Source organism: Centroberyx affinis, unplaced genomic scaffold (assembly GCF_046629955.1).
Source record: "Centroberyx affinis isolate AG114_WGS23_722 - 3 ecotype Tasmania unplaced genomic scaffold, CSIRO-AGI_Caff_v1 ptg002237l_1, whole genome shotgun sequence".
Taxonomy (NCBI): domain Eukaryota; kingdom Metazoa; phylum Chordata; class Actinopteri; order Beryciformes; family Berycidae; genus Centroberyx; species Centroberyx affinis.
Window position 1 is genome coordinate 396,819 of NW_027280533.1, and position 24,596 is coordinate 421,414.

At 46.0% G+C, this 24,596-nt stretch overlaps 2 protein-coding genes across 2 annotated transcripts in view; both read left to right on the plus strand.

The window, feature by feature from the left end:
• Window positions 1–575: 575 nt before the first annotated feature.
• Window positions 576–13,088, plus strand: cfap52 (cilia and flagella associated protein 52). The gene is made up of 14 exons (XM_071532738.1): window positions 576–636; window positions 1,157–1,356; window positions 1,616–1,752; window positions 2,346–2,474; window positions 2,761–2,860; window positions 3,133–3,249; window positions 3,783–3,883; window positions 4,001–4,171; window positions 4,796–4,944; window positions 5,177–5,322; window positions 6,486–6,637; window positions 7,961–8,063; window positions 12,301–12,412; window positions 12,904–13,088. The coding sequence occupies exons 1-14, from the start codon at window positions 576–578 to the stop codon at window positions 13,086–13,088; spliced, it is 1,863 nt and encodes a 620-aa protein (XP_071388839.1).
• A 2,006-nt stretch (window positions 13,089–15,094) lies between these two features.
• Window positions 15,095–24,596, plus strand: part of usp43a (ubiquitin specific peptidase 43a) — an 81,816-nt gene continuing 72,314 nt past the window's right edge. The window contains exon 1 of the mRNA XM_071532735.1: window positions 15,095–15,967. Within this exon, the coding sequence (XP_071388836.1) occupies window positions 15,350–15,967 (618 nt within the window). The 5' untranslated portion in view covers window positions 15,095–15,349. The remainder of the gene's footprint in view (window positions 15,968–24,596) is intronic.

The following is a 24,596-nucleotide window of genomic DNA, read 5'->3' on the forward strand; positions in this document are numbered from 1 at the left end:
TATAAGAGCTGCTGCGATTACTGTCTGTTGTCTTGTGTATGACATGATGATGACTTCATCACCTGTTGTGTCCTAAAACGGTATCTGGATTATGCTTATATACATTAACATAACATAACATTACATTAAGAAGATATAGTATCAATTGCGGGAGTCTACGATAGATCTGTTAAGTTATAAATGACGAATCTCACTTTTTGCACTGCTCTTTTCAAAATACCGCTGACTCCTTTCTTACTTTCCAATTTCTCCGCCATTTTCCCCTCCAGACACGCCCCCGGGCTATTAAAGAAAATTACAAATTACCAGTCGTATTTAACTTTGTGTAGTTTTCATGCCCGCTCATCGTATAACGTTATCGTGTTTCCGAAAGCACGTGAAGGCAGCATGAAATTATCAGGAAGTCTCACCAACCAATGGCATTGGCCAACAGACCCCCAACTGTTGCTAGGTAACGTTTGTTTGAGAAATACCAACCTGGTTCGCCAAAACGTTGCGTCTGTAACTTGGCACTTTTTTTTTTACACAAATAACACCTTGCAGAACATAGTGAATATAGATTTAGTTTTTCAGCCATGGCCGGTGATGCTCAGGACATTCCTCAGCTGGAGTTAGAGGCTGTCATTGGGTTCAACGGTGAGTTCAAAGCTAACGTTTTGTTACTGCGCTACTTTGTAGAAAATGACGAATAAGGAACCTATGCCACTTTAAGATACATTCAATTAACTTTCATTTATGCATATTAAACACTTTCCTTTTTATTCTATAGCTATATAATGTGAGAAAACATGTAGCTTAAGTGACCATAGGTACCTCTTACATGTTCTGTATTTGAAAGTGGCTAACCTAAATAAGATAGAGGGAGGTTTAACTAACTTAACCGTTAAAGTTTTGCAGTCTTTAAGCTAGATGTAGCAGGATTTCCAGTTAGCTAAATTAGCCAGCCAGCTAACAGTGCACTGTGGGTTGGCATGGTTAGGTTACACCTTCTGACTAATATGTTAATTACCTACTACATTGCCTCGCTATGTTCTATAGCTAGGCCATTCTTTTTTGACACTACTGAGAACAATGCATTTCTCTTTGTCTGACCTTTCCTCGCTCAAAACAAAATGTTACACTACATGTTATGTCATGCTACTCTTTGTTTCATCAGGGCATTTGTTTTCTGGCCTGAGAGTGCATCCAGACAGAGAGCGCCTGATCTATCCTCTGGGATGCACAGTCATACTGAAGGCAATCAAAGATGGCAAGCAGGAGTTCCTGCACGGACACACAAACAATGTTTCCTGTGTGTCAGTGTCCAAAAGTGGACGCTACATCGCCTCTGGACAGGTCACCTTTATGGGTTTCAAGGCAAGCTTAATTGTGATGCATTCTCCCTTGTGTGAAGTTGTTGATATGGCCCAGATAAACTCCTCAGCTTCAAATCCCCATCATCAATTATTTATTTCACTGTTTGTTTTTTTTAAGTGGTATGATAATTAGGGAAGCAGCCATTAGTGTTGGCAAGAAAAAATATGTAGGTTTGAATCCATTCAAGGGATGGCAAAAATGTAATTTTTAGTCTTTGGCAATCCTTGTCACACTGTGATTTAATCTGTTTTTTGTCTAGGCTGATATAATAATCTGGGACTATGCACAGCGAGCGATCTATGCCCGGCTGCAGCTCCACAAGGCCAAGGTGGAGGCACTGTCCTTCTCTCCCAACGACAAGTACCTGGTGTCCCTTGGAGGTCAGGATGACGGCAGGTAAACATCCAGTCTGGCTGGTGCAACCCGGCGCAAGTTGTGCTCCCTCCCTGATAATCAGCAGTGAGGAGTAGGCACACTTTATCAACTGGGATGCAGGCGACTAGTCTCAAATAAATCATGGTATACAATGTGCTCACTCTAAATCAAAATGTTACATACTTAATCATAAAATAAGATTTCAATAGCAAGGTGTTTATCAGAGTAAGCAACAACATTATCATACTTAATCATCTTTTTGAATGAGCAAGTCTTTTTCCATTGTAAGACTTATACAGTATTTTGCATCATTTTTCTCATGTGCTATAGAACATTGTTTTTAGCACGGTGCTATTGCCACTGTGCTGTGGTCATGTGATCATGTCTGTTCTACACTAACTTCACAACTAACAGTTTCTACTTAAAAAAAAGGAAGTAAATCTTCTGTTATAGCGAAAATCGTATTTTTAACTATGTATTTTCACACCTTAGCACCCACCATCCTCTTCTTGTTTTCAGAAAGAACTATACGTAATCGCCACAAATGTGCTGTGGGACTGTACCGATTCTGCACTTGTTGATAATTTGAAGTGTGTGTGTCTGTGTGTTTTCAGCTTAGTGGTATGGAACATTGAGACCAAGCAGGCTATCTGTGGGAGCCCAGCCTCAGCCCACAGTGCCGGTCACTGCCTCACCATACAGTACTCCAACACAAACGACAACATCTTCATCTCTGCTGGAAAGTGAGCGAATGACATCTGCTGGCATGCAGTACACCTAGTGTAAACCTAGTGCTTATGTGAACAGTAGTTCCATTCATTTTGTATGAATGAATGGAATCTTCATTCAGCCTGATGCAAAATTGCAAGACACAGCAATACTAATAATAGAGCATAAAAAATGTGTATGTTGTGGCTGGTAATTAATTTTCCCTTAGCATAGTTACTGTTACATTCCTGTTGTTCTCTCTATGAATATTGCTGTTGTTCTCTTTGTGGTTTTTAACATGATTGGTGTGTTTTTGGGCAGCGGCACATTGCGAGTCTGGGAGCTGGACCTCCATAACAGGAAGATCAGACCGACTGAGTGTCAGGCTGGCAAACTGAAGAGGGTTGTTAAATGCATCGAGGTGAGAGGCTATAGGTGGCTTTCATTTACACCATTTTGTTTCTCCAGTTGGTTGCACTGATTGCTATTTGTGGTCCCTCTTCCATCTCTGCAACTTGGCTTCAAATAGTGTTGTAGCAGTAGGATAAAGTACAGTAAAGGATTGGTAGTATAGATTTATGCATTTGGGGTGATATGCAGGGGATAGCTGAAAACATACAAACAGCTAATAAACAGCTGTCCATATTAACTTAATGTACATTAGGTATGGTAACACAGTGTGTTATTACGCAGATCCCAGAGGACGATCAGTTCATTTTCTGCGGCACGACCAGCGGAGACATAATGAAAGTCAACCTGAAGACGGGGCTTCTGAGCGGCTGCGGGCCAGTTAAGAAGAAATACAGCCAGGTAGGTCACAGTCATTACGCTCCTAACTGGCTTCTGAGAAGGTCATTTCAGCCACTGTCAGTCTCTTTCAGTCTCTCATATCACGTCATGTTATACATCTTATATGATCTGCGACTAATTTTTTGTGATCTATGGCTTATTAGTTGCTTTACTAGTATCCAAAGTATTGTATCTATAAAGGGGTTTTGGAACTATTTTATCGTTCCAGTGATCTAGTCTTTACTTCCAGGAACTAATATTTGCTGCACAGCAATTTTAACCAAAACTGCTTACCGGATGGCAATTCTACTTTGGCTGGCATCACCAGCTTATTAAACTCCTCTCTCAGCATAACTCTTTGTAGATAGATGGGTCAGCTAGTGCCTAATGTTTCCAGTGACCTAGATATTAGAGCCAGGAGTATGAAAGTGATGTTTTCTGCTTTTTGCTGAAGCTAGAAAGGTATGCACTCCTATATTCACAATGCAGCAACGGCCTTTTTTGAGGGGGGGACCATATCTTTCTAGCCTGTGCTCATGCCTCTGTTTGTGCAGGGTGTGAACGCCCTAAGGATCCTGAAGTCTGGGGACCTCCTGGTGGGCTCTGGAGCCGGCCTCTTCACTCTCTGCTCCGGAGCCAACTTTAAACCTCTCAAGTCAGTCCAGCAATTATACTGTCGTTCATCCCCATAGCTAAAAAAACTGGCAATGCAAGGCCCAGATGTTGTCCATCATTGTTATTACACTCCTTTCTTCCTGTTTACCCATGTTAGAGAAGTCCAGTTGGAAAAAGCGGTGACTTCTATCGCTATGAGAGGAGAGGGACAGCAGTTCTTCGTCGGGACGGAGGCCGCTCAGATCTACCGCTTCAGCTACGAGGACCTCGAGGCTGAACTCATCTCCACCAGCCACAACAGCGCTGTGAGGGACGTGGCCATCCCTTTGTGAGTGGCTGGCAGACACTCCAGGCTGGAGATCATTTACCCATGACACTTACTGTCACTTATTATATTATGGTTGGGATCTGAAACCTACCAGACAGAACATAATGGCAAATAGCATTTCTGTTTTTTTTTTTTTTTTAAATTAGCAGGAAATCCACCTCCTGAGTTGATTGCATTTAAAAAATAAATGAACCCCTATCACACTGTGAAACACTCCCATTGCAGTGGAGCTTGGCAGGATAAGACTATTTATGGCTCACTATTTGAAACTAGTCATATTGATGACTCCCACAATGATGCATGAATTCAGTACCCTGTTTTCCTCACTAGAGGGCGATATATGCTTGCTTCATCCATGTCACCCCGTTATAGACTGAGTAAAACACTATTGATTGTGTTTATAGAACTGAGTTAACTTATTCTCTCTTCACTTAATTTGTATATTATGTGCATTATGTATTGAATAAAGCATATTTAATCATGTCATGGATATTAATATTGATATTTGGGTGAAAGAAAGGTTAACATAAAATCAACTCATGACCAGGTGGGTGAACAAGCCATATGCCTGTGCTCTCTTTCACTTCACTATAATTCCACATCTCTTCTCTGTTTCTCTGCCAGCGGTACGTCTGAGTTGTTTGCGACCTGTTCCCAGGATGATATCAGGGTGTGGTACAAAGACAGGCCCAAGGAGCTGCTGCGCATCAGTGTACCCAACATGACCTGCAACGCCCTGGACTTCATGGTCGACGGACGAAGCATCATCAGCGGTAGGCATTAGATGTCTGCAGACAAGTCATAGAGGCTTATTACTTACTCAGTTACTTATTATGAGCTGTAGTACAGCGATAGTTGTATTTGTTCTGTTATACATGTAATAGACCAGACCAGTTGCTTGCTTCCATTAGCATTAATTAACTGTCATGTTGACTCATGTAGTGAATCAAATGAATATTCTCGATGACGCACAGTGAGCAATGCATTTCGCTCTGCGTTTCCCAGCGTGGAACGATGGTAAGATCCGTGTCTTTGCCCCGGAGAGCGGCCGGCCCATGTTGGTCATCCACAACGCACACAGCATGGGTGTGACAGCCATCGCCGGCACCAGGGACTGCAAGAAGATCATCAGTGGAGGGGGAGAGGGACAGGTCAGTAAGTGCTATTGTGATAAACACTGACCCTTCGGGCATCATGTTTTTAATAGGGTTCGGTTAAGTTAACCCACATCCAGAGAACTTGTCCTGTTGTGCTTTTACAGTACATTACATTATAGAAGTGTAAAACACATTACATGCACAATGTTTTGAAATGACAATGCATAGCAACACAGTGAAACCCTCCACTCCCACAGTAATACATTTAGGAATTACAGTGCACTCTAATTGCTCCAAGATGTCAGCAATAGCAGACACCTCTTACAAAGCTCTCCTAGACTGCAAATAATGGACTGTAGCAGGCTGATGAAGATGTATTACCTGGTGTGAAAGCCCCTCAACTCTTCTCTCACCTATGGTTTTAGCTGTATATAACTTTAAATGCAGTGTACAGTAATGAGCAGTGGTTGGTTGCACAAAACATTTTTTCTGACAAGGATTTCACTTAGGAAACTGTGATAAAAGACTTGCAACAAACATCTCAGGCTGATTTCTTGCCATATGCCACAGTCCAGCTTAAATACGAATGAATATTCATGTGGAATATGAATAAAGAAGGCCAAATTGGACAGAGGAAGAAAAGCTTATCCTGCTTGATGAGTGTGTGAGAAGGAAACATGATCCTGTCTCAGCCATATCTATCTTTGTTAAAGTAGCTATTTGCGGTTCCTTAAGTTTCGAATCCCACATGGTACGTGCCTTAGCCCACTGAGTCACCAGGACGCCCCATCTTCGGTGAATTTTTAAGCAAAATCTTCAGTTAAGATGCTTCATGCAACCGGGCACAGGAATTCATCCTGGTGCAGCAACACACTGACAACTCAGCTTCACAGTACATACGGACACACTTGGTACAAAGACAACAGGATCACACATACAGTGCAAAGGGACAGTTCAAGATGTACTACAGACAGCAGACTACATATCATCCTACAAATATACATTCAACATTGTTTAACTGTGTGTTTCAGCAGCAGCATACAGTATGATTTTCATTACTGGTCTTTGTGTCCAGAGCTTTAAAATGGTATATAGGTTAATACTAATTACTAATTATTAAAACAAAAATGTGCATTTTGGTCAAACTTCATCTGATGTGAAATGGATCTCCTGTGAAGTTAAATGTGTCTGGGTTCACATCTTGCTCTGTACTGTAGGTGCGTGTATGGGAGCTGCAGCCAGGTGGCCACCGGCTGCTGGAGACCATGAAGGAGCACAAGGCCACCGTCACCTGCATCAAGATCAAGAGCGACGACAAAGAGTGTGTCACCGCCAGCTCCGACGGCGCCTGCATCATCTGGGACTTAGTGTGAGTGGCCCAGCTGCATATCACACACTTGTGTAAATACCTGAACGCAAGGCAAGAACACAGACGCATAGACACACACACATCAGCACACATATTTATCCTTTTAGACCTTCATTCCTGTTTTTTTTACTGCATAATGTGCTCTTTTGGGCATCACACGTGCATTTTAAGTGGCAGACCGAAATTCCATACACCACTGAAAAGCTGAAAACATCTCCACTAACTGAATATTGTAGTTAATTAATGCTGAATTTACCCCACAAACATAAAGTGGGTGACTCATAAAGTTGATTTTACTGAAACTCATCTGGGTCAACTTTGCTGGGAGCAGATGAGTTGAATAAACAGATGGAAAACGCATGTTAAACATCAATTAACTCACATTATCGAGTAGAAAAAAATACTTCTGATGACATATGCAGCCAGCAGACAGCAAATGACAGTGGAAACTAGAAAGTGCTGCCTTTGGGTCCAAGTTGTAACGAGAGCAAAATGCTGAAGGTGCTCTTTTGGTGTGTCGTTTGTGCATTAGAAATGAAAAAAGAAATGCTTCATGAATATAGTATTAAAAAAAAGCCTTTAATCCATGGGCTTGTTCAGTGAGGAGGAGAAAAAGTTTAAAAACTCTGACGGGTGGTCGTATTTTTTTTTTGTACTATATGTATCCTCTTCAGTGAACAAGGCTATGGATTAAAGGCTTCCTGGCTCTATTCATCAAGAGTGCATTGTTGTATAATAATTGTATGATAGCTAACAAGCTGATGTTGAAAAGAGCGGCAGACAGACAAAAGTCCAAATGAATTCTGGATTGGCACCTTGTCCAGTCAAGCACACACTGACAATGAATACTTGTGTGCGCAGAGAAAATAGTGTGTATGTGCAGATACTTGTGGAAGTGACTGTATATGTGTCGCTCAATGCACTGCAGGTTTCCCATGTCAGTGTGTGGGTTTTTGGTGCCACCTGCAGACTCCTTTATATGAGCATATCACACTGGGAAATTGGATCCCTCAGGAGTACAAGCCTGAAGCAGTCCAAAATTCAGGACTTCTTTTTTGCTCTGGTTAATGGTGCAAGCCAGACCTTACATGTTCTTTCCAATTCTCTACAAAATTGAACTCACCAGATCATCCAGCTTCTGAGGTTCTACTTTGGTTGCCTGGGAAATGAAGAATGTACCGTCCTCACTGCAAACTACACTGTGCTGTCACGTGAGACCGCATGGGGTTTTTTCTTAGATCGTTGCCATACAGGTGAAACTCACCCTCCTCCCTCCTCTCTTTCTGTCTCTCCCTCTCCCCTCCCCTCTCTCTCGCGCTGTAGGCGATTCGTGAGGAATCAGATGGTGCTCGCCAACACGCTGTTCCAGAGCGTGTGCTACCACCCAGAGGAATACCAGATCATTACCAGTGGCACTGACAGAAAGGTGCGTTTCAGAGCCGCTCACACTCTCACTCATTACTCAATGTCTAACAATGGCTATGATACAGCGGCTGCATTTTGAGGTGAATCCGATGGACAGTTTTGCCAACTTTACTTTTTTCACGTTTTTTATTTATAGCCCACTGCAGCACCTACATCCATTTTGTCCCATTTGCAATTCCCCACCCAGGATGAAAACAATACACCATTGTCTCGATGTATCTTTACCATAAGGTTTGTTTTGCTTTGGTTTCACTATGCAAGAGTCACTCCAAATATTTCATCGAAAAGTTTGTTGTGGAAAGCCTCTCCGGAATTCAGTACTCACAAGTCACGTCTCACAGAACGGAAAATGTTATGATTGTCATGATTCAAGATCCCTTCAGGGTGCAAAGGGACCGGCACTCAACAGTCATAATCTAGATGTCTCATTATGTTGCTTTGTTATTACAATCTCCAGTCAGTGAGCATGAGAGAGGAGCCTGTTCTAGCTCCGTTTAAGATCAGCATGGGCCGGTGCAGTGGAGCCTTGCACAATCACAGACGCATGCATGTCCATAGATTATTTTGAAAAGCTCGTAATGTGTTTCTCAGCTCGACGTAATTAAGCCTTTGTGTTAGTTGGCAGTCGCCCTGGCAAATACACTCGGCACTTTACATCTGTGGTTTTGTTCGTAATTGCCGATTGTTCGCGATTAACTCTGAAGCGCTCATTTACATGCGGGTCAGAGGTTCACAGTGGCGGAGTATAACGCTCCTCTTGAACGCGCGCCTCATCCGCGCCCCGTGAACCCGGGCCCGCACGCCGGACCCGCACCGTTGGCCCGACTGCGCGCGGAGAGGTGAGGACAAGTCGTGCTGATTAACACTGCAGCGCCGCGGATGTGCCGAGCGAGCGAGAGCGAGAGCGAGAAAGAGAGAGAGCGAGAGTCGGAGAAAGGGAGCGGGGGGGGGGGGGGGGGGGGGGCGAGAGAGAGAGATAGAAGAGAGCGCTGTGGCGTTCACTGCCTTCCTGCGGATGCGCCGATGCCACCCGAGCGCCGGGCGTGCCAGATCCACCATCTGCTCATCCCGGGACACAGGCACTCTGTCTGGGAGAACGAATATCAACGCTCCCCCTCGCTCTCCTCCTCAGCCCGTCCCTTCATCCCACCCCTCGCCTTGCTGAGTACATTCACACGAAGTCGTCCGACAGAGAGTGAAGAGACAGAGTGGCCAAAAGAAAAAAAAAAATAGAGACAAAAGAGGGGGGTGGGAGTTTTAAAGAGAGATGAGGCAGAATGCTATACCTGTGTGAAGGATGAAGCAGTTCTTTGATGGTGCGTTGAGTGGAGGGATTGAACCCCAACATTGGAGAGGATGGAGACACAACAGTGATGCGGTGGTTCTGAGGTCAGCCTCTCTCCTGTGTTGGCTTGTTTTTGTAGGTTTGCTTTGCTTTTTGTTGCGGTGTTTAATTTGCCTCGAGTTGAATGTAGCCTTGACGGTTTATATGGCTGAATTGTAAAGTAGCACCCTTACATGAGAATAGGGACTTTGCAACACATTACATGGAGGAGTTGCTCAGAATAAGCCCTACATCTATGTGAATAGCCATAGTGACTGGTTTTGTCATCACGGTTCATACTGTCATGACCACAGTATGAACTCCTCTCTCTCTTGTTACAATAAAGCAGGAGCCCATTGAAACTGTTAGCATAACATGATCATTTTGTCTTTGTGTTGATAATGTCCTTGAGAGACTCAATTAGAAAAAGGGATTATTTGCTCTGGAGAGGTACATAAAGGGATTAGTGTGGTAAAATACTGGGCGAGTGGTAAGGACGGGAATAATGGAAGCTCACACAAGCGCAGACATAAAGGTAGGATGCAGTATGAACATAATCAAGGACATACTGTATGTTGGTGAAAAGAGGTACGGTCATAGATTGTGTGATGCCTGTATTGAATAAATAGAGAATTGGTAGCTTTTACCGATGGCCATAATGATGTAAGCCTTGTGAAAGGACGGCTGTAGCTGACTCTCCTCCGGTTGCGAACGCCCTGTTCCCTGGATGAAAGGTGAGCAAGGCCTGACATGGCAGACTTGCTACCCTTGCTTGCTGCATGTAATTAATTTCCTGGTGGCCCGGGCCGTGGCTGCGGGCCAGTTTCCCAGACTGAAGTGGAGGGAACACAGATGGGCCAAGGCAACTCACACAGGTGGGAGCCTCTAATAAGCTGCTGAAATGAGACAAGGAGGGAGGGAGAGGTCGTGACTGTGGCAGGGAAGAAGAGAGGGAGGAGGGGGAGGGGGAGAAGAGGAGGAAGAAGAGACGGAGGAGGAGGAGGGGGAGAAGAGGAGGAGTTGGAATGTTTACTTTTGTCACACTGGGACATATAGATATCAATTTCACATAGACTAATAAAAAGTAATCAGGTGATAATGATAGATGTTATTTAGAAGTGCATCCTGCTTTATTACAAAGGCTTACAAAGGTCAATTTGTGTGTTGGTAATCATATCAGAAACAAATATCTTATATAGTGTAGATGAATGAATTGGCATATGCTGTACAGTAGTAAGACTTCAGGCCTTAAGCTGAGTTAAGTGAAGATGATTTAAAGACGATTCCTTTCCATTCGGTGATCAGAATGAATCACTCTCTCCTCTGGTGGCTGCTCTGCTTTTCTAAATGATGTTTTACGAAATCATTTTGTGGGAACATCAATAACATCAGCAAGCCATTCCATTCCATCTGAATGAGCCATTCGGAGGCAGGGAAATGCATTGGAGCAGCCCCCACAGAAATGCTCCTGTGGCTTGTAGGGACAGCTTATTGCTTTGAGTCCTTCTGCAATTCTCCAACTATAAATAAGTTGCTTTTTTTTTTTTTTTTTTTTTTGCTGCGGCTTTTGTTTCTCTTCCATTCCATTATAACAAACTGTATTTGATATGTCTGTGTGAGATTACATTTCCCCTCCCATAATGCATTATAGCCGTGGTCTTGTGCTGAGAAATGAAATCCAGTCTCAGAGGCTATTCTCATGGATGTTGGGCTTATTCTGAGCAACTCCTCCATGTAATATGAACTCTTATTTTTCCTTTCACAAATAACACACTTATGTAATTCCATTCTTCATTTCATATAGTTCAGTCAAATATAATACCTGTATGAACTTCTGTCATTTGTATACAAGCAGACAGCCTTGTGGAGCATTACAGTCAGGCTATATATAGATTTTTCTGTCATTCGATTTTAACTTTGGTGTGTAATTGCTTTCAAGTATTGATTGACTTTGAAGCGCAATCTGCTTAGCCTGTGTTTCGCTAACTTTGAAGTGGCTTCAGGACTTCAGGACACAGACTGGGAGCTGTTAAGGTGTGCCACTGAATCTTCCACCAGCGAAGCCATACTCACAAGCCGTATTTTAATGACCGGATCCATCTGGCCCTTCATTTACCTTACCGCTCTGAAGCCGTAATCAGCTTCGCCGTATAAATAACAAGAAAGGACCTCACTGGGCGCGTGGCATTGTGATGTTGCTGCCGCTCGTGCTAAAAATAACTTCAACTGGCAATTGCCTTTTTGAGAGCCTTGATACTTTGACAGCTGCAAAACCCTAGGGATGATTAAATCTCATTTAGATCAGCAAACATGGTTTTAACAGCGGTGTGTGACAAGTTGAAAGACTCTAACCACAGGCCTGCTCATTTCCATACAGGATAATAAGGATAAACAAGGCAGTAAAGGCATTGGTTTGAGGACACGGACAAGTGGCTGCATATTATCAACCTAGTAAACGATACGGTATGTGATTAGGGAAAAGAGCGGGAGCGTAACAACACAGAGGCATTGTTACATGCATCGTATGTAAAGTAGGCCTATAGCAGAGGAACGCTCCGTCCACGCAAACGTGTCAACCCTCATTGGCAATAATGCTGCGCTACAAACTGCATCGAACACAACAAAAGCACTGTGTATCATTTATGATGCATACATGATTTATTTTCTCTTCGCTGTCTCCTTTATTCTTAGGTTTATTAGGTACTACGCCTCAGACAGTATAAGCAAAGAGACTGCATAATGGCACTGTATGCACATATTTTATTTTTCACACACACCCCCCTCCCCCTCCCTCTCAGGAGCCTTCCTCAAACAACACCAACTGACACACAAGTATGTATAATGTATGACGCCCGCAACTGCATTTGACGGCTTTTCTCTCTGATGCAATGTGGTTATTCCCCCCCCCCTTCAGATCGGCTACTGGGAGGTGTACGACGGCTCGGCCATCAGGGAGCTGGAGGGCTCGCTGTCCGGGGCCATCAACGGCATGGACATCTCACAGGACGGCAACCACTTTGTCACGGGTACGGCCGGCCACACACCAACCGCCGCTTCCGGTGCAGTTTTACACCTGCGCTCGGTTGTGCGGTCCTCAGCGCGACACGCGGCGTCTGCATCAATTTAGGAGAGAATGAAACGACTAATCTGCCAAATCTCTTGGGTACATGAGCGCTCATTAGATACACAGTCGTCATTTCACACTTGCCGTCGGTTCATCGCCGATTATAATCATGTGAGATCAAAACACGTCTGTCCTTTCTGTAAATATTATCATTGCACCGGCACTTCATTAAATTAGTAGATTTTTCTCGATTTGGGCATTCTTGTATTCCTTTTCGTGAGGCTTTTTTTTACCCTCAGTATAGTTCATTCTTTGCTTTTTCTACCCTCAGACACGAGGTGTGCGAGTTTCATCTCTTCAGCGCTTTTGTTTTCATCTCTTCTGCCAAGGATGATGAATGCTCTCCTCAGATTGTCCTCAGCTCACCGGTATCTTTTGCCCCTCCTGTGCCAGGTGGAGACGACAAGCTGGTGAAGGTGTGGAACTACCTGGACGGCGAGGTGACCCACGTGGGCGTGGGCCACGGCGGCAACATCACCAGCGTCAGGATCTGCACCAACAACCGCACCTTGGTCAGTACCAGCGCAGATGGAGCCATTCTCCAGTGGAGGTACCCCCACCCCCCCTCCACCTCCTAGCGTGCCACGTGGAGCCATGGAGGACGGAGGCAACAGTGACTTTTAAACCCCACAACACCATCCTCACACCCAGCGTCCACCAAATCAACTGTCCAAAAGTTCCTATGAGCATTTAACAATCCCACACTAACACTGCAGAGCGAATTTTCACACCCTGACCAAAGGAAATAAATGTAATTTTGATTAAAAGGCGACGGCTGTCACAGATTGTTTTTTCCACCAGTTAAAGGACATGATGTACGGAAGTGATAACGCTGTGTTTCTGGTGCGGTGTGATCTCAACACTGGTAATTCCCCACAGGTGCTGAATAGATGGGAATTCACGTCGTGTCACTTTGCTTCATAAATATGAAATTAGGCTTCAAGGCGCCAGAAGTTAGTCATCAAATCAAAGCGTCTGCGTCGCGCTTCTTTATACCTTTTGGGAACAACAGAATTGATAGAGTGCTACATGCCTTCTCAATGCCCATTAAATCCGAGTATGTAAAAAAAAGAAAGGCTACATTATACAGTACATTAAATGCATATTTCACTCAGATGTGATTCCTCTCCGTCTGCCGCTGCGGAGAGAAAGCAGACGAGGAGGAGGAGGAGGAGGCCCAGATTCCTGGCCACTTAAGCACACGGCTGCTGTCAGCTAATCTATCACTGGCGGCTCCCCGGGGGACTCTGGTTAAAGAGGGAGGAGAACGTACGAGAGACACAGACTCTCCGAATGTCTCTCCTCCGAAAAGCCATTCCCCTCACTATTGTTCAGAATGCCTCACTTAAATAATTAATAGCTGGCCCCTGCTACCCCCCCAAAAAAAGTAAAATGGCAAAACCTGCAGTGCGAAGTCAAGTCAGCGAAAACACCCCCGGCTCGGTAAAATAGGGCATCGCTCTCTGTAACCCTGTTGCTGGCCTGGTTATGAACAGAGGGCAGCTGTACGGTCTTCATAAGTAAGAGACACATTAAATCACGGCATGGCATTTTATGTAAAGGCGATTGCTTGCGTGCGTGTGTGTGTGTGTCTAAATGCATTTGGTTATGACAGTGTTCCCCTACAGCGCTGGAATAAGAGCATGGGGAAATTATAGAAATATTAGATGGGGCACTCACTATCTATTTCAATAAAGCAGCACATCTGGCCCGCTAAATTCAATCTTTGGTACTGGTGAGCTGTGAAATTAAGCTTGAGCTGATTAGAATCTGAATATACTGTAGTACAAAAGGCGCCGGATCCCCATTGAAAGCCAAGACTGCGCATACAGTGCCGCGGCCGGCCCATTGGTTCCCCAGCATTCATTTTACTCAATCTGTAGCGCTTCCAGGGCGTAGGCAGCAGTATTATTGTGCGCGAAGACAGTAGCGGGGCTATTTATAGGATACATCTGTTTGTGGGTGCTGATACATGAAGTAAGCGAGGTGTTTCAGTAGGAGGCAGCGTGACTTAAAGAGGCCAGTGTCACCAGCAGAAAAGTTGCACAAGAGGTTAAATCTGCACGACCTCTACATTTATAGCCTATTCCTTATCCATTGGGTTTGTGGGCAGGTTATGTAATAATTGGTCCTACAGTAGGGGGCGGTTTAAGGCTACAATTGTTTGACACCTGCTAAGGACAACAACTTCCTCCTTGCACTCTCTCTCTCTGTGTAAAGAACACGCACTGTAATAAATAAGACGGACTCTATGCGAAGTTTTATGCCATTGTAGTTGAGTCAGGATCTGTGTCTGAATAACACCTCGTGCGTGCTGTTTCCACCTTTTTTTTATTATAGTAAATTAATCCAATGCAGGTTAATTAAATTCATCGTAGGAGGGCGGGCGGCAGGATCCGTCAAATAGAAACTTACTCAACGCAGTCGGACTGACAGGAGAGGAGGGAGGGAGGGAGGGAGAGGGAGAGAGAGTGAAAGACCGCCAGCTACAGCGTGCGATCCAGCGCTGTGAGCCATCGATGAGGAAGTATAGCTGAACACCGGCGATGGGAAGGGAGTAAAGCAGCTCATCCGTGTAGTTCCTGCTCGAGCGCGTCACCGTCGAAACGCGCGGACTGGTGGCCGTTACGCGCTGTGGATTATCGGAATGCCAAGGGAATAGTATTGGTCGTCATGTGCCTTATTGGCACCGAGTCGGTGCCACCTCAGTGGTACGGTTTCTAGGGAGAAGGAGAGAGGAGGAGGAGGGGGGGTTGGGCAGCCTGGCAGACAGGTGCGACTCTACTCCACAGCCGCTGTTTCATTTTCTCTCGGTCGGTCCTACTCCGTAAACACAGCCATGGATACCCGCAAGGAGAGCAAGGTAAGAAAACAACCCATGAAACCCAAATCGACGAAGCGCAAGGAGAAGAAATACAAAACGGGGAGATTCTTCAGGAGGAAATCGCTGAGATCCGTCGGGAATTTCATGAGCCGGATCCTGAAAACTTTGGGCACTTTGGCGCACTTTGGCGACGCGGAGCCGCCGGACGCGGAGGACGACGACGGCGGCTTCGGGCAGAGCGCCTCGTCGGGGGGCTTCAAAGACGACTTCCCGCCGGGCTCGCGGGAGGGCACGGTGAAGAAGAGCTCCACGGTGTCCTCGTCGCACGGTTCGGTGAAGGACCGGCTGTCGTGGTGCTACGGCGACAAGACGCCCGGCGTGCTGGGGCTCAAGAACCACGGCAACACCTGCTTCATGAACGCCGTGGTCCAGTGCCTCAGCAACACGGACCTGCTGGCCGAGTACCTCGGGCTGGAGCAGTACCGGGCGGACGTGTGTCGCAGGCGGGTGAACGGCGTGGTGAGAGGCGACGAGCCGCAGAGCGCCCGGGGAGAGGTGACCGAGCAGCTGGCGGCGCTGGTCCGAGCGCTGTGGACGCTGGAGTACACGCCGCAGCTGTCCGTGGAGTTCAAGGTGAGGAGAGGGATGCTGCTGGGTGTTTGTTTATTCACTTAACTGCTGATGACACCGATGTTTATTGTGTGTTTATTTACCAGTCGTCTGTCAATGTCTATATAATGGATAGGCTACTATATTGCTTTGCGGTTTCTTCGCTGTCACGTCTAAGCAGATTTGAACTGACCTAACTTGAATTTCGAGAGAGAGAGAGAGAGAGAGAGAGAGAGAGAGAGAGAGAGAGAGAGAGTTCATTCCTCCAGTTACATTTTTTCTTCCCCTTTTGGAAATTCTAGACACACAAAAGTCTTTTGTTTTTGTCCCTTTTTTTTTTTTTTTTAGAGAAATTCCCCTATACTTCTATACATTTGTTAATTCACAGATATGAAAATAGTATTTTGCTTGTTGACATCTATAGACGTCTATAGATCTATAGTAGGGCAAAGATGACTTTCAAATTCTAAAACCCAAATAAGCAAACAGATGATTAATGAATGGTAAAGCCGCGCACATCCTCCCAGAAGATGAGTTTATTCACAGTATCAACATAAATGGGCTACGTTTCCACGTGGGGTTTCCGAGAATGCACAGCCTGTATCAGTGTCTTTATTTATACATTTCTCTGCAGAATCCCCCAGTTACAAGCAGGCTGATGTATTTACCTCAGTTGTTACAGCACACAGTCATTATCTCTGGCACATGTCGTGCGTCCTGCGCCCTCCCACAGCTCAGCTGTACGGCTTCCAGCGCAGCACTCACACAGTAAGAGGATTTTTTGGGGGGGATTTGCGAGCGATATTACAAACTGTCATGGCCTTTCTATCGGTGGAAGAGATATCTGAATGAACAGGGAAGGACTACTTTGTATGAATATAGTTCACAGGGCAACGGTCGACTTATGTGTCCAATTTCCGTGAATAGAAGGCACAGGTAGTGTTTCAGTAGTAGGGGAGGAGTCGACCAATGGTCAAAACAGGTGAGGCAGGCCAGCAGTAATAAAAAGCTCGATCACAATAGTTTAACCCTCACTGGCCTCGCGGTTGCGACATTTTGTTCCTTGTTTGTTTAACAAGCGCTGGTTACGCGCGTGCACGTGGTTAAGGTTTCGGGTCCATCTGTATGCAGGCTGCCATGTTCCCACTTGGCTCACCTGCCCTACATCCAGCTTTCAAGGTGGTTGGTCTGCATTCCCCGGCCCTCTGTATGCCTGCTGGTATTATTTCACATGCCAGAGGGGAGGGAGCACCTCCTCTCTGCTCACACTGGCCCTGCAGCATGTTGATGAAACTCAGCAGCTACCTGGGCTACAGATGGATTTGAAAATGGTTTCAAATGGACCATGGGTGCACAGCTCAATCCCTTAACCTAAACAGCCAAGTTCTAAATTATGGTAAACCAAACACTGCTCAGGTTTTGGCTTATTTTATTTATTTTTTTGGATACTCAAACCTTTTCAGGTATGTGGCCGGGCTCCATACAGATGGCTGTTTTGAGCCGGGGCTGCAGGGCCCAGAGCCTTCCCTCTGGGCTTATTGAATAACACCCAGCCAGTGGGGCCGACTGACTGGGAACTGCTCTGTTGCATCAACAGCCTGGGGGAAGTTGTAGGGGAGTGGGGGATATGTGCACACATGCATGGGCACAAACAAACACACACAGTCACACGGGCACATGCATGAGAGCTACTCAATCAGTAAGGTGAGGAGTGGAGAGGTGGGAATGATATTCATGTGAATCCTTTTTCTCTGTGACTTTGTTCCACATCCACAATAACGAATTAATAGCACACGTACGACAGCGGGAGAGAGCAGCATATTCCACACCTGTAAGGAAAAAGCAGTGATTAGTACTTTAATAACTCAAGCGATTCATGTTTTGACAAGATGACAGCGATCTCTTCAGAAAGCAGCCAGGATCCTTTTTGTGTTATCATTAAAAGTGAGAACTTGACACCGAGGCTGATGACTGCGTCTTCAAAGAAAGCGCGGCGGCGTCCGTGTTGAATGCCCCCTCAGGGGAGAGTTTCAGAGATGAGCGGCAGGATTGCGAGGGTGAAGTGCAATGAAGAAGAGGAGCTCGACGGTGTCTTCTTAACATACAGGGAGTCTCGGTGCTGCGGATCATTAAAGCGGAGCACCTGCATGCATGGAAGATTTCAGGACTCTTGTCATGTGCAGCCTGGCTTACAAAATTTGTGAACTTGGGGGGGGAAAAAATAGAAATGTTTTTGTATTTTCGCAGATATGAAAAATACTCACTGATATAATACCATGTAATAACTCTTAACCTTGGCAGCGTGACGCCTCTTGCATGAAGTCTTTGAACGGTTGCTGCTACTTTACAAGTGATCCCACTGTGATAGAATGTGTGATTCAGTCTCTGTCTGTCTCATTAAGGTCCCTGTGTAACCAAATGAGTTCCATACAGCCGCTGATCTCAGTCAACATAATGCCCACCAGCTAAAATCAAACGTCGATTGAATGGGTTTCACTCTCTCCTCTGTTGTCTTCTAATACCCGTCATCGCAGTTGGCGGCGATAAGAAAAGAAAACATGTCACCTTCACTCCCCCCCCCCCCACTCCCTGTCTGGCTGCTCATCCGGAGGTGAAGCTAGAGAGAGAGAGAGGGTGTTTACTGTAGCAAAAAGAATCCTGGTGCATTTAGCCTGGAAAAGGAGGAGAGAGTCCCACCCCTCCCCCACCTTGCCCCCTGCCGAGATGGCTCCACTGGTGCGCACTGAGAGAGAGAGAGAGAGAGAGAAGAGAGAGAGAGAGAGAGAGAGAGAGCTAGTAAACAACACCATCATCCCTCCCGCGATCCACACAAAAGAAAAGACCCCCCCTCCTAGTCTGCGATCGCAAAAAAAGGGACAGACAATTTTGACAAGTGATCATTATTGCCTCTTCTCTCCGTGCTTTTAAAGAGGAGAAGCGCTGCCTCTAGTCAGGATAAAGAAAAAAACTCTTTTTGCTACTGCGTCTGTCCTCGTAACTTTTGTTATTTTGGGGATTGGGATTAGGAGTGAGTAGGAGTCACAAGCTTGTGAGTAGGAGTCACAACAATGTCTCCACTGTAGTGTGAAGATGGTAGCATGACTTAAGGCTTTTTTTTTGCGAAGACACAGCCGGGGAATTCAGTCAAAATTTCCACAACATCCTCATATCCTCTGGAAGAGTTTGGCTCGAAGAAGGAAAGTTTTGTTCGACTTTCTCAGCCCGTTAACCTCAAACTATACGTCTGCTTTACTCCACTGTTTACAGCCTAATAATGTCAGTCTTTGTGTCAAAGGTTCAGAGATTATATTTCAGAGTGAAAAAAATCTTCAAGACCATAAATGGCTGCGTGTAGTGGGTCTTTGTTTTTAAAAAGTGAGCCATTCCCTCCCATAGGTACTTTATTACTCATTGGACAGTATTACTGATGAGAGGGATGCAGAGAGTAGAGGAGAGAAAGTTCTTGTGGGAACATTCAGAGGAGGGAGTCTTCACCATGGCACTATCTTTGGGCATATGGCCTGCCAGTCACACTGAACTCTGACCTTTCACCAAACGATGAACTCTGACCTGGCTTCCTTCAAACAAGACACACACACTCACACACACAGGATCACCTCACCAACCTGAATCTGTTACAGGACAGCAAAGACCATGTCAATGGGGCTCTACAGTAATCACTAGGGGTCACATATACTGTACCTTCTATTTATTGAATTTAGACGTAAAAGAGAGCATCAGTATTTTTGGTCCCTATGGTTCCTTATATATGATGATGATGATGATGATTAACTTTATCCCATTGGCCAATACCCAGCTATTGCTGATGGCAATACTGCAGACTGCCGCTTCCTGTGTGTAAAAGTCCCAATTTCTGAAGTTTGAAAGGCTGTACCTCCTACACAACCAGTCTGATTAACATGAAACCTGCTACATGAATCCAGTTACACTTACAATTTTGATGGAAGGTAGGTGGGAGGGTTGATGCATCTTGTTACCGATAGTCCCAAGGGGTGTTTGCATCATTCGTAGGAGACAGCATGTACTCTTTTACTTTGATATTCCAAGGGACAGTTCTTTCAGCTCTGCCCGCTCTGCACTCCCGACATAAAGGGTTTAACAACCCGGTAATGACACAGAAACTGCGTCGAGAAGTTCTCCGCGCTTTTCGCGCTTGACAGGACGCCGCTCTTTGAGGCCGGAGGAGAGAAGAAGAAGAAGAAGAAGAAGAAGAAGAAGAGGAGGCCTGCCGTTTTATGTCGGCTTGTTTGTTCTGGCAGCGCAGGAAGTGTGTGACAGCGAGGCAGGGCAGAGAGACTGATGGTTTGTTTGCCTTTTCTTGTCTCCGCTCTCCTTCAAGGGCCACTCATTCTCACTCCCAGTGGTCAAGATGTATACATTGTTTGTAGACACATGCACACACACACACCCACACACACACAGGGATACGCACCACCTGGACTCACTGTGCCACATTTGTACCTGCCTCCCATTTTTAGTGTGATTGTAATGCTTCTCCAATGGAGCAGATGGCGTTTCTAGCAGTGTAAACATCACCAAGCCTGAAGCAGGCACGAGTTTACATTTGATACGATTGCTTTGTTTTGCTGCTTTTAATCATAGACATAGTAGTCAGTGTGTTTTATATGGAAGAAGAGGGTGAGACACATGCATTGGCTATAGGATTATAGGAATGTGGCAGCTCTTAGTGCTTTAAACATGTTCCGTCTCACACTTGTAAAACACAAGCGAGACAACGCATGACAGACCCGACGCGCGCGTTCGGAAGCAGCATGCTTTCCCACGGCTCGGTGAGCACTCCTCCATCACACCTGGCAAGGCAATAAAGAAACACGAGTGCGTCTACGCCGTGTCTATGTAAGCACCGCGATACCACAGATTTATTATTCCCCCTCCCCGTGATTTATGTACCGAGCGAGAAACGACACGCTGTAGGGAATAAATCAGTCTTCTGGGCCCCGCAAAGACCGCGATCGCCCCAATCGCGGAAGAGGGTCCGGGGATGACTTTCCCTACTTTATCTTAGTGAAGGGAAGTGCACGGAAATGGCATATATACACACACACACACACACACACACACACACACGAGCGTGCACGTATATACACATGTAGGTTCACGCTCGCTCTTGACACCGTGACAGACGCGGCTTGCCAGACTCTCGGGCCGCGCTCACAACAGCACGAGTCCTCGGGAGTATCAGTTTCTCAGGTTCAGCAGAAGCCCGGAGAGCCCTTTTCCCCCAGGCTGCCAAAACCATTCAGAGGCGATTATTTCCATCGCATCTCATCCCCTCTTATTTCTTTCCTGATCGTCGGTAAATCCCGGGCTTTCCTCAGTCTCCGACTCCCTGGCACCGAGCGTCTCGGGGGAAACATGCGACAGAGTCTGATTCCAAGAACCGAAGTACAAGTCAGAAATACGGGGCCTCTTTGTGCTTTCTGCTGGAGGTGAATCCGGCATGGCCCAGGATGACGCAGGAAGAAGCAGACTGGAGGATTAGTTAGGACTGGGGAGCGGGATGGGAGGGTTTGGTCTGCGAGGAGCATGGGAGGCAGGGAAGGACAGGTGCTACGCTGCTAAGAATGGCTCATCTCTCTGTGTGAGTGTGAGTGTGTGTGTGTGTGTGTGTGTGTCTGTGTGTCCCGGGGTGACTGGAGCTCAGCTGGGATTGATTAGTAGAGCGAATGGAGAGATGATGGTGGGGATGATAGAGATGAAAAGAGGGAGACTAGACAGAGACAGAGAAAAGAAAGGGGAGAGCAGTGAGAGAGGGAGTGCTGGAGAAAGGAGAGGATAGAGGAAAGAGAAAGAGAAAGAGAGAGAGAGAGAGAGAGAGAGAGTGGTAACCCAGCGTCTGGTCTGGTCGGACAGCAGAGGAGAGCCGGCAACACCGGGCGGCTGAAAAATGAAACGGCAAATGGAGCAGCCAGTAATGATAGATTCCATCCAGCCTCATTCCAGCCGCACCTGTGGGGGGGGGGGAATGGGTAGTGTGTGCGTGTGTGTGTGTTTGCGCTGCCTCTAAAGGCTCTGCCCCGTCATAATTTGTCAGCAACACTCTCAGTCTGTCAGCGAGGAATCCAGCCGGGCCTGTTTGGCAGGCCTGGACGGGCGATGGGGAGAGGTGGCGCAAATGGGTTTTTGAGGGAGAGACAGGAGGGTCATTTGCTTGATGTATGTTTATGGTAAATTCCTGTCCTGCCAGCACTCCGCCGCTGATCCGTCATTGTTTACAGAGTAAGGGGATGTGTGTATGGGGTGGGGGGTGGGGGGGGTGGGCGTAATGGTGCGAGGTGAAGCAAGGTCAGCAAAGAGCGGGCTGCTGAAGCGGACATCTGGGTCGGGGAGGCGGGGGTCGTGAACTCTGCTGCTGAGACTGCACCGGCTAATGGCTTGGTGTTTTTATCAGTTTGTTCTTTCTTTCCTTCTTTCTTTCTGGAAAACAGGGCACACCTTCATTCTTGAGTATGGTTTCTTTATTAAGACCAAGGGAAACCAAAGGACCCCATACTCCCACCTGGGGTAATGTGCACCTGGGTCGGCCGGTCGTTTGCCCTACAGACTGCACCGCCTACTCTGGACGGGTCAATAGTTCAGTGATGACACTGCGTTCCCTCAGATCGACCCTTAGCCCTACCTTGACCAACCTTAAGTGTTTGCTCAACAAACAAGACCCGACCAGAGCAGTCATTAGGTCAACTTAGAGCACCGTGAGTGTTTGCAGAAGGACTTGATATCTCAACCTACCTATTTTTCCCTCCATTCTTCCTCATACTTCTACTCATTCCTCATTCTTCTCCTTTTGATTTCTCCCCCCCCGCAAAAAAATACTCGATGCCTGCCTGGGAACACAAGTCACTTTTAACTGTCATTGAGTCAATCTGGCACATTTCACCACAGAGACACCCCCCAAAGACGACACTTTAGCGCAGTAAACAGATATCAAAGAGATGAGCGAATTTGGTCTGCCGTCCCCAGCTGAGGCACACACACACACACACACACAGTGAAAAGTGAGGGAGAGAAAACGAGAGAGGGACGGAGAGATGGAGAAGTTATTCCCCTCGTCCTAATCAAGTCCGTAACCTCTTGATGCCATCGGGTTTCCGTTCCCAGACACAGCATGGCTTTCCGTAACCTTGGAAACTCCCTCTCTCTCTCTCTCTCTCTCTCTCTCTCTCTCTCTCTCTCTCTCTCTCTCCCTCTCTCTCTCTCTCTTATTCTCTTGGTAGCCTTTGAAAAGCTCCGCCGCCTCAGTTTTCCACTTTCCCTTTCTGGGACTGGCCACAGCGGCGTTGTCCTTTTTGATGGGGAGACAGCCGAATACTTTGCGGGGTCTGTTGAAACTCAGCCAACATCCCTCCCCTCCTCTCCTCTCCTCTCCTCCCTCACTCCGTCGCTCCCTCTCTCCACCCGTCCCTCATCCCTCCATCCCACCATCCCTCTGTCAGTGCTGCCTCATTGTGATGAAGCTCATTAGCGGGCTGTCTCCATCAGGTAGAAGAGGGGGGGGGGGGGGGCGGCGTGTTTATATTTAGATACTGGGATACCGGAGGTATGATGTGGTGATTTTTAATGAGGTGTGGAGCAGCGCCTGGATCCTGTCAGTCACACAGAGAGAGAGAGAGAGAGAGAGTTCGGGAAGTGTGGTGCTAATGTTGTGATTAGTTTTGTGTGTCACTGTCTCCGTGTCTGACTCATAAAATCCATACTCCTTCCTCGTAATTGAATAAGACAATGAGTGTGTGTTTTTTTTTTCCTGTGAAACACCCGTCAGCTTTTAGATATCCTTTGTATGATTCATCCTCTGGGTTGTCGTATACGACTGTTTGCAGAATGGTTTCTTAAACTATGGTTGGGCACCCCATATGAGTCACAAGCTGAGTAGCGGGTCTCCAGCCTGACATGAGCCAGGCCTCTATGCTGCCTGAAATATCCATCTCAACAAATGATTTAAGCTGGTATAGGGTCTTAAAAAAAAGGTGAAAAGACCACAGGGGTGAGATAATTTCACTTGTTTCCAGTGTAAATCAACTTCTGCCTTGTTTCAAGATATTGTCCCTTCTCTCTAGAATGTTCCTGAAACAAATGAAATGGAATGGATGAAAACAAGTGGAATTATCTCACCCCCTTGGTAGAATTTTTCATGTTTTTTAAGAAAAAATTAGGAATTTCAAGACTGAATATGAATGGCTTATTAAAATGGGCATTTCTTACTGTGTAGGACAGGAGATTACATTTCTCATTTGGTTCCCTGGCTGAAAGTGTTTCAGAGCCCGGGGTTTTGAGTTGGATAAGCGGTTGTGGGTTTAGTTTCCCCCCCAGGTGGCCGCATGTACCAAACCAAATCTGTTCTAATGTAATGTGATGTACAATGCATTGCTGCAAGGTCGCTCCGTGTAAAAAGTGAGCCGAATCTGGCTAATGTAATCTGATGTACAGTACATTGCTGAGAGGATGCTCCATATAAAAAGTGAACTACCATAAAGTATTGTGATCTGGGACTGAATTTTCTAAGCATCCGAGTCATCTTCCTTCTCTTTCTTTGAGAGTATAAGGGTTTTTTTATACACAGACATTTTCATTAAGTGACATTCTGGATTTAACACTTTCTGTTTCAATGAGAACT